The sequence below is a fragment of the Martes martes genome (genome assembly GCF_963455335.1).
Source record: "Martes martes genome assembly, chromosome: 8".
NCBI classification, from domain to species: Eukaryota; Metazoa; Chordata; class Mammalia; order Carnivora; family Mustelidae; genus Martes; species Martes martes.
The window spans coordinates 69,059,496-69,069,923 of NC_137895.1; the positions used below are offsets into that span (position 1 = coordinate 69,059,496).

Genomic DNA, 10,428 nt, shown 5'->3' on the forward strand with positions numbered 1-10,428 from the left:
GTTAAAAAAAAAAATCATGCAAGACACTGGTAAAATGTGCAAAATAGGTATAAAATTCTAAAGAAAGAAAAATAACCAACACCTAAACAGCCATCCTTATTCCCACATCAGGCTGTATCCATCACACATGTAAACACAACTACACAGAACACCACACATAAACCATTTCCCTTTTGCTCACAATAGAAAGTACAATGACTTGATGAGTACCACCAAACATTTCAGCAGATAATTTTCAACTTTACCTCTGCATTCGGTGTCACATGCATAAAAAATACTCTAAGTTAATGCTTCACAGGTGCTGCTAGTGCTCTAGGTTACATCTTCCTTAACATTGTTTCCTAGCTTCCATCCTAGCAGAAGAAAGTTTGCATATCCAGGCGTTTTCTGTGCTATAATTGATTACTTTAATTTTTACAAAACAGATATTTCAATAGCGGCCCCCAAGACTGGTTACTCGATTTGAAAAGACCAAGCAAAAAACTGGTCTTGAAAATCTATTACTCATTTTTCCTTTTAATTTATAAGTTTTGTTAAAGGAGAATAGATTACAGAGAAGGCAAGCAGTTTTTGCGCTTTATTAAAAGCATTCTATGAGAAAGTAACTAGTACAACACAAATAGAAATATTTTAAAGAAAAATAGAGGGAGTGGAAAAACTAGCTATGCAGAAAACTTGTCATCTTATATTGTTTTGCTTTTCAGTGCCCATCATGTACGGGATTCTGTGATCAATCCCCAAAATAGAGTTCGCAAAATCTGAGTTAAAATTGGTCTGCAAAATACATTCTCCCCTGGCCTACCTTATTGGTTCTACAACGGAGCCTATACTTTCTTACATGTTTTACACCTGCGCATGGACACGTGCCCACACGCACGCGTGCGCGCGCACACACACACAGTTAAAATGGTAGTTTTTAGGAAGGCATCTGGGAACCATATGAATTTTAACTCCCTTGCATCTATGTATTTCCATTGTAATGTTCTAATATGCCCTAGAGAAAGTCTGTTTTCAGATCTGTGAAGAAGTATCAATGATTATGATTATAAATACAGCCCGGAATTTCTATCAGGTTTTTAACTAAAGGTATAGAAAATGCACTGCACATGTAAGATTTTCTTTTAAGACCAAAAAAAAAAAAAAATAAAAGGTGAGTCTTGCTAGAAGGTGGCAGAGTAGGATCCTGAACTCACTTCCTCCCACAGACTCACCAAGGCAACAATTACAGTTGACCCTTGAACAACATGGGTTTGAACTGCATGGGTCTACTTCTGTGGTTTTTTAAAAATAGATGTGGTACAATACCATGTCTCTTTCTTGTGATATCCTTAATAATATTTTTTTCTCTAGGTTATTTTATTGAAAGACTACAGTATATGATACATATAACCTACAAAATATGCATTAATCATCTATTTACATTATTGCTAATGACCTGATACTGGCAGAGATCTTCCATAGCTAAAAGCATAAAGAGGCCACATTAAGAAAGAGAGGAGAGACACAGTCGACAACCAAACCTTTGGTGTGGGAACCCATATGGTGAAAGCAAGCCCCTGTCATCTGGCTTTGAAAATCATCAGAACTTAACTCTGAGGATCACAGAGGGCTACAGGAAACCAAATCTCTGCTCTTAAAGGGCCAGTGCACTGCATCAGTTGGCCTAAGGCTCATCAGTTTGAAAAGTGTTTGGGATATACATGAAAGAGAGTACTAATTTTAGGACATGTGTCAATGGGTCAGGGACCTACAGGAGCTTTCTCTGGGATGAGGTGCATCCTTTCAGCTTAGCTAGTCTGACGCTTGCAGATACCAGTTCTGGCACTCTCCATCTACATTGCTAGCTCCACTTGCCCCATGCAAGTATTCTCCTGCAGAACTGCCCCAGCAGGTGCCTCCCCAAATCAGCTCTGGACCCACCACACTGGAGGTGGGCGGGGCAGCCTCAGTTCGAACCTGTCTCTCCCCAGAGCCACTACTGCCCCACCATACCGAGCAGGACTAGAGCCCCTCCAGAGCTACTTCTGGTCCCAAGAGTGGGGGAGCTAGCTCCATCTACCAGCATACTGACAGTAAGTATAGCTAGGCCTACCACTCAACTTTGCCAGAAGCTAGCCCAATCCACTAGTGCAACCTCAATAGCTGCAATGAACACCCCATTCAGCTGCACCAGGAGCTAAACACACCCACCAGCATTCCTACAGCGACTGTAGCTAGGCCTCTCAGTCTGTTGTACCACAGGCAAAAAATGCTCACCAATGCACCTGCAGCAGTCAAAGTTGGACACTATAGACAGCCAGCCTGAGGACTAACTGTGCCCACGAGCACACATGCAGCAGCTGCAGCCAGGCCATCCATTCAGCTGGGCTGGGAGGAAGCCCTGAAGTCATGCTTTGCAGACAGCTGGGCTAAGGACTGGCCCTTCCCACCAGAGGACCAGTAGCAGTCATGACCCAGTCACAAGAAGAATGCATATAGTCCACACAAGGGGCGCCTCTGGAACACTTTGCAGACTAGTGGTGGGATTGCTACTGGGCCTTACAGGACATGTTCTACATAAGACCCCTACTTTCAAGACTAGAAGATAGCTGACCTACCTAATACATAGTAATGAATAGAGTGAGGCAAAATGAAGGGACAGAGGAGTATGAACCATACGAAAGCAAACAAACCCCCAGAAAAAGAGCTAAATGAATTGGAAATAACCAATTTACTTGATAAAGAGTTCAAAGTAACAGTCATTAGATGCTCACCAGACTTAATTCAGTGCGAACTTCAACAAAGAGATAGAAAATATAAAAAAGAACTAGTAAGAGCTTAAGAATATAATAACATATGAAAAATACACTAGAGCCTGGGTGGCTCAGTGGGTTAAAGCCTCTGCCTTCGGCTCGGGTCATGATCCCAGGGTCCTGGGATTGAGCCCCACATCAGGCTGTCTGCTCAGCAGGGAGCCTGCTTCCTCCTCTCTCTCTGCCTGCTTCTCTGCCCACTTGTGAACTCTGTCAAATAAATAAAATCTTTTTTAAAAAATTAAAAAAAATACACTAGAAGGAATCAACAGCAGATTTGATGATGCAAAAGAGATCAGTGATCTGGAAGACAAGGTAGTGAAAAGCAACTAAGCTGAACAGAAAAAAGAACTTCAAAAAATGAGGACAGGTTAAGGAAGTTCTTAGAAAACAGCAAGCATAACATACATTAATGGGATCCCAGAAGGAGAAGAGAGAAGGGGGCAGAAAACATATTAGAGGAAATAATAGTTGGACATTTCTGTCTTCTAAGGAAGGACACAAACATCCACGTTCAGGAAGCACAGAGAGCACCAAACAAGAAGCCCAAGAAGACTGACAAGACACATAATAATTAAAATAGCAAAAATTAGAGATAAAGAGAAAATCTGAAAAGCTGCAAGAGAAGATCTAACAAGTACAAGGGAAAACCCATGGGGCTATCAGCTGATTTTTCAGCAGAAACATTACAGGCCAAAAGAGAGTGGCACCATATAATCAAAGTGCTGAAAGGGGTTAAAAATACAGCCAAGAATACTCTACATGGCAAGGTTATCATTCAGAATTGAAAGAGAGTTTCCAGACAAACAAAAGTTAAAGGAGTTCCTCACTACTAAGCCTATCTTTATAAGAAATGTTAAAGGGACTTCAAGTGAAAAGAGAAAAGGTCATAACTAGATATGAATTATAGAAGGAAAAATTTCACTGGTAAAAGCAAATACAGAGTGAAGATACTAGATCATTTATAAAGCTAATAGAAAGGTTAAAAGAGAAAAGTGGTAAAATCAGTTATACCTACAAAAATTAGTGAAGAAATACCCAATATAATGAGATGTAAAATATGACCTCATATATATAAAATGTGGGAGGAAGGGGAGTAAAACTGTGGTTCTTTTAGAATGTGTTTGAACTTCAGTGACCATCAACTTAACAGACGACTATATACATAGAGATTATAGATGAATCTCATGGTAACCACAAACCAAAAACCTGTAATAGATACACAAAAATAAAGAGAAAGAAATCCAAGCACACTAAAGAAATTCTCTTCCCTGTGAAAGATGACTAAGGGGAAAGGAACAGAGAATAACTACAAAAACCGTCAGAAAATGATAAACACAATGGCAATAAGTACATACCTATCAATAATTACTTTAAAAGTAAATGGATTAAATGCTCCAATCAAAAGACATAGGGTGAGTGAATAGATAAAAAACAAGACTCGGGGCGCCTGAGTGGCTCAGTGGGTTAAAGTCTCTGCCTTCAGTTCAGGTCATGATCCCAGGGTCCTGGGATTGAGCTCCACATCGGGCTCTCTGCTCCGCAGGGAGCCTGCTTCCTCCTCTCTCTCTGCCTACCTGTGATCTTTGTCTGTCAAATAAATAAAAACAAAACAAAACAAAACAAAACCCAAGACTCATCTATATGCTGTCTACAAGATACCCTAAACTAAAATGATAAAGACTCAAGTGAAAGGGTAGAAATAGGTATTTCATGCAAATAGAAAAAAAACAAAACAAAAACAAAACAAAACCCTGGGGTAGCAATACTTAGACAAAATACACTTTAAAACAGATTGAAACAAAAAATAATCAAGGCCATTTACATAATGATAAAGGGATCAATTTAACAAGAGGATACAACAATTTTAAATATCTATGCACCCAATACAGGGCACCTAAATACAAAAAGCAACTATTAACAAACATCAAGAGAGAAATGGGACAGTAATACAATAACAGTAGGAGACTTTAGCACACATCAATAGAAAGATCATCCAGACAGAAAATTAATAAGGAAACAGTGACTTTAAATGACACATTATATCAGATGGACTTAACAGATACAGAATATTCCATTCAAAGACAAAATACACATTCAAGTGCACATGGAATATTTTCCAAAATAGATGTCATTAGGTCACAAAATAAGTACCAGTAAATTTAAGAAGACTATATATCATACCAAACATCTTTTTCAACTGTAGTACTATGAAACTGTAAATCAATTATAAGAAAAAAAAACTGGAAAAAACACAAAACACTTGGAGGCTAAACAGCATACTAGCATACAACTTAAGGGTCACTGAGGAAGTCAAAGAAGAAATCAAGGAATACTTGGAGAAAAATGAAATTGGAAAACACAAAATTTTTGTTCAAAATCTTTGAGAGTTAGCAAAAACAGTTTTAAGAAGGAAGTTTATAGCAATATGGGCTTACTTCAAGAAACAAGAAAAATATTGAATAAACAATCTAACTTTACACCTAACGGAATTAGAAGCAAAAAAAGCATAAGTCCAAAGATTTCAGAAAAAAGGAAATAGAAGTAGAGGAACAGGAAAAATAAATGAAATAGCAACTGGAAAAAAAAAATAGAAAAGATCAATGAAACTAAGAGCTGGTTCTTTGAAAAACAAAACTGATAAACTTTTAGCCAGACTTATTAAAAAAAAAAAAAAAAAAGCCAAGACTCAGATCAGAAATGAAACAGAAGTTACAACTAATACCACAGAAATACAAAGAATTATAAAAGACTACAAGATGTTGTTTACCAACAAATTAGATAAAGAAAATAAAAATTAAAAAAAAAAAAACAGATAAATTCCTAGAAACACACAATTTCCCAAAACTGAATCAGGAAGAAACAGAAAATCTGAACAGACCAATTACTAGTAATGAAATTGAACCAGTAATAATAAACTCCCAACAAACAGAAGTCCAGGAGCAGATGGCTTCACAGTTGAATTCTATCAAACATTTAAAGAGTTAATACCTATTCTTCTCAAATTATTCCAAAGAATATAAGAGAAAGGAAAGCTTCCAGTTCATTCTATGAGGACTGCATTACCCTAACACCAAAATCAGACAGACACTACATAAAAGGAAACCACAGACTAATATTTCTGATGAACATAAATGCAAAAATCCTCAACAACATATTACCAAATTGATCTCAATAGTACATTATAAGGATCATTCACATGATCAAGCGGGATTTAGTTCATTGATGCAAGGGTGATTCTATACACATCAATCAATCCATGTGATAGACCACATTAACAAAATTAAGGATTAAAACCATATGATTATCTCAATAGATACAGGAAAAGCATTTGACAAAGTACATTATTCATGATAAAAAAAAAAGTCTCAACAAAGTAGGTTTAGAGGGAGCATATCTCAATATAATGAAGGCCTTCTGTGAAAAACCCAAAGTTATCATAGGCAATGGTGAAAAACTGAGAGCTTTTCCTCTAAGATCAGGAACAAGACAAGGGTGTCCACTCTCATCACTTTTATTCAATATAGAACTGGAAGTCCTAGCCACAGTCATCAGATAAGAAATAAAAGTCAGCCAGATTGGTAAGGAGGAGGTAAAACTGTCACTATTTCTAGAGGACATCATACTATATATAGAAAACCCTAAAGACTACAGCAAAAACTCTTAGAAATATAAATGAATTCAGGAAAGTCTCAGGATACAAAATCAATATACAGAAAACTGTTGCATTTCTACACACCAATAACAAAATAACAGAGAAATTAAGAAAACAATCCAATTTACAAATGTATGAAAAAGAATAATTTCCCTAGGAATAAAATTAAAGAGGTAGCATACCTGCAGTCTGAAAACTATAAGACATTGAGGAAAGAAATTAAAAACAATACCAAAAAAGGGAAAGATATACCATCCACATGGGTTTTAAGAGTTATTGTTAAAATATCCATACTATTCAATGCAATCTATAAACTTAGAGCAATCTCTATCAAGATACTACTACTTGTAAGGATAGCTAAAATTAACAACACAAGAAACAACAGGTGTGGTGAGGATGCAAAGAAAGGTGAACCTCTTGCACTGTTAGTGGGAATGTCAACAGCTGCAGCCACTCTGGAGAATAGAATGGAGGTTCCTCAAATTGTTAAAAAATAGAACTACTCTACGACCCAGGAATTGCATCACTAGGTATTTACCCAAGGGATACAAAAATACAGATTCGAAAGGATACATGCATCCTGATGTTTATGGCAGCATAGCAATAACAGTCAAACTACAAAGAGCCCAAATGTCCATCAACTATTGAATGGATAGAGGACAGGGGGTATATTAATATGCAACGCAATTATTCAGCCATCAAAAAGAATGAGCTCTTGCCATTTGCACCAACATAGATGGAGCTAGAGTATATTATGCTAAGTGAAGTAAGCCAGACAGAGAAAGACAAATACGATATGCTCTCACTCGCAGGTGGAATTTAAGAAAGAAAACAGATGATCATATAGGAAGGGGAAAAAATAAGGAGAGAGAGAAATAAGCCATAAGAGATTCTTAGCTATAGAGAACAAACTGAGGGTTGATGGGGGAAGGTGTGTAGGCGGTGGGCTAGATGGGTGATGAGTATTAAGGAGGGCACCTGTTACAAGGAGCACTGGGTGTTGTAAGTGAGGAATCACTGAATTCTACTCCAGAAACCATACGACACTATATGTTACCTACCTAAAATCTTTGAGAAGTATTTTTTTCAAATAACTAGAACAAATACTAAAATTTATATGGAACCACAAAAGATCTCAAGTAGTAGCCAATGTTATCTTGAAAAAGAAGAACAAAACTGAAGATATCACAATCTCAGATTTCAAGTTATATTACAAAGCTGTAGTAATCAAAACAGTATGGTACTGGCACAAAAACAGACACATAAATCAAAAGAAGAATAGAAAGCCCAGAAATAAACCCACACTTACATTGTCAATTAGTCTATGACAAAGGAGACATGAATGTATAATAGGGAAAAGATAATCTATTCAATAAATAATACTGGGGAAACTGGACAACTACATGGAAAAGAATGGAACTAGGTGAACTCCTTATATCATACACAAAATTAAACTTAAAATGGATTAAATATCAAAACTTAAAGGCTAAAACATAAAACTCCTGAAAGAAAACACAGGCAGTAAACTCTTGGAAATTGACCTTAGCAATATTTTTCTGAATCATTCTCCTCAGGATACGGAAACAAAGGAAAAAAAGTATTGGGACCGTATCAAACTAAAAAGCTTTTGCACAGCTTAGAAAACTATCAATAAAATGAAAAGGCAATGAACTGAATGGGAGAAGATATTTGTAAGTGATATATCCAGTAAGAAGATAATATCCAAAATATATAAATAACAAACAACTCAACTCTAAAAAACCAAATAACCCAATTAAAAAATTGGGAGATGAACTGAATAGACATTTTCCCCAAAGACATACTGATGGTCAACAGACACATGAAAAGATGCCTGACATCACTAACCATCAGGGATACATAAATCAGAACCACCATGAAATATCACCTCACACCAGTCAGTATTGAAAAGTCAAGAACAACCGCTGGTAAGGATATGGAGAAAAGGGAGCCCTTATAAACTATTGGTGAGATAGTAAACTGATCTAAATGTCTACTGATAAATGGGTAAAGGAGAATTGGCATATGTACCCAGTGGAATATTACTCAACCATAAAAAAGAATAAAATCTTGCCATTCCGGATAACATGGATAAACCTAGAGGGCATTATGCTAAGTGAAATAAACCAGACAGAGAAAGATAACATACTTTTTGGGTGGAATCTAAGAAACAAAATAAAACAAAAAGAAATTTGACTAAAAAAGTACAGAGAACAAATTGATGATTGCCAGAGGGGAGGTAGGTGACAGGATAGGTGAAGTTGATTAAGAGGTACAAACTTTCAGTTATAAAATAAATAAGTCTTGAGGATGGTAAGTACAACATAGGGAATATAGTCAATAATATTGTAATAACTTTGCATGGTGACAGACATTAACTACATTTACCATGGTGAGAACTTAATAAAGTATATAACTGTTGAATCATTATATTGTACACCTGAAATTAACAGGTCAACTATACATCTATTAAAAATTTTAAAAAATAATTTAAAAAAATAAAATTTTTGAAAGAGAGAAAGAAGCATACTTAAAAGGGGAAAGATGGATGCTTTCATCCAAATTTTAATCATGTGGATTGGGTTTTTTTTTTTTTTTTAACTTGGGTATTCAGGAAGTGATATGCTTATTCCTTTATTGGAAGAACAAACATTAAAAGATTAATATTTACCAGCTTCATTTAGAGATAATTTTTTCACCACTGATTCCTGAGGAGTAAAACATTCAGAGTTTTTATCAGAGGTTGAATCAAAGTCAAGTGTTAAGGCATTAAAATGATTTTCACAATGATTATTCAAATCCTTGGTAGAGAAGTGCTCCCCCTTCCTGGTCTGTGACGCCCAGGATGTAGAATTCTGACAGCTCTCAGATCTTGGCCTTGAGAGGTGTTCAGAACTTGTGAGAGGAACAGGATATGTGGCATTCTCGGGAGAGTGGAGCTGAGAAATGGATGGGGTTCTTGGAGACCTTATTTGAGGAGATGTAATGATGGCATCGTCTCTCGCCGTACTTGAGAAAAAAGTGTTGGGCGAGGGAATAGGAGTGGTCACCATGTTCTTCAGTACCTCTTCAGTATCTTTCTTGGTGTTAATCTGTGGACTATCAAAACTGCTCGACTGGTATTTGAGAATCTGTCGAACTGGATCTGAAATGTCTTCTCTCTTTTGGATGGCTCTGATTTTTCTACAGATGCTTTCCACTGGGTTATGCCGCTTGTCAGTGACCTTCCTCACAGAGGCCATTGTTGATCTTCCTCCAATCATGCAGGTGAAGTGGCTAAAGTGCAGGCAGAAGTAGACATGTTGTTGTTTTTCTTTAAGTTAGCATTGTCCTGACAATACTCTAGCAATGCTATTTAGTCCTAAATCGGCTGTGGAGGGATTAAGAGGTCTTTAAACAATTGGTTTAAACAACTTTCCACGTGTTTAATTGGCACTCAAATTTCCTGAAAATAACCACAGCTAACACACGCAAAGTATGTGCCATGTGCCAGGCATGGTACTATATTCTTTATATGTATCAACTCATTTCATTCTCAAAACAATCCTATGAAGTAGACATTACTATTACCTCCATTTCCAGGTAAAGAGAAAATAAGACACACCCAAAGTCACCCCAGATAAGTGCTGGAGCCAGATTTGATCCCAGGCAGTCCCACTCCACAGGCTGGACTCCTAACCATATTGCTTTTCATTTATAATAATATGTCACATATGATGGTGATGGTGAAGTTGCTTACAGTTCCTGTTTGAGTATTGCTCTGGTTCTCATCTAATGAGAACTTACTATATATGGCCTGTGGAAAGAAGTCCAAAATTTTGCCTAGGCAAAGAATTACAGTAGTTTGAATAGTTACAAATAGCTAGAGAGTTAGAGTTTGAAAGTGATGATTTTTAGGACCTTAAGATTTCTATTCATAGCTCTTTCTTTAAAAATCCCCTCATAAAAAATGAACAAAAGGAA

At 36.6% G+C, this 10,428-nt stretch overlaps 1 protein-coding gene across 1 annotated transcript in view; it reads right to left on the reverse strand.

Moving 5' to 3' along the window:
• Nucleotides 1-9,707, reverse strand: part of IRAG2 (inositol 1,4,5-triphosphate receptor associated 2) — a gene marked incomplete at its 5' end in the record, with an annotated part of 125,754 nt that extends 116,047 nt beyond the window's left edge. Inside the window, one exon of the mRNA XM_080810239.1 lies at nucleotides 9,137-9,707. Coding sequence (XP_080666365.1) covers nucleotides 9,137-9,707 — 571 coding nt within the window. The remainder of the gene's footprint in view (nucleotides 1-9,136) is intronic.
• Between the last annotated feature and the right edge of the window lie 721 nt (nucleotides 9,708-10,428).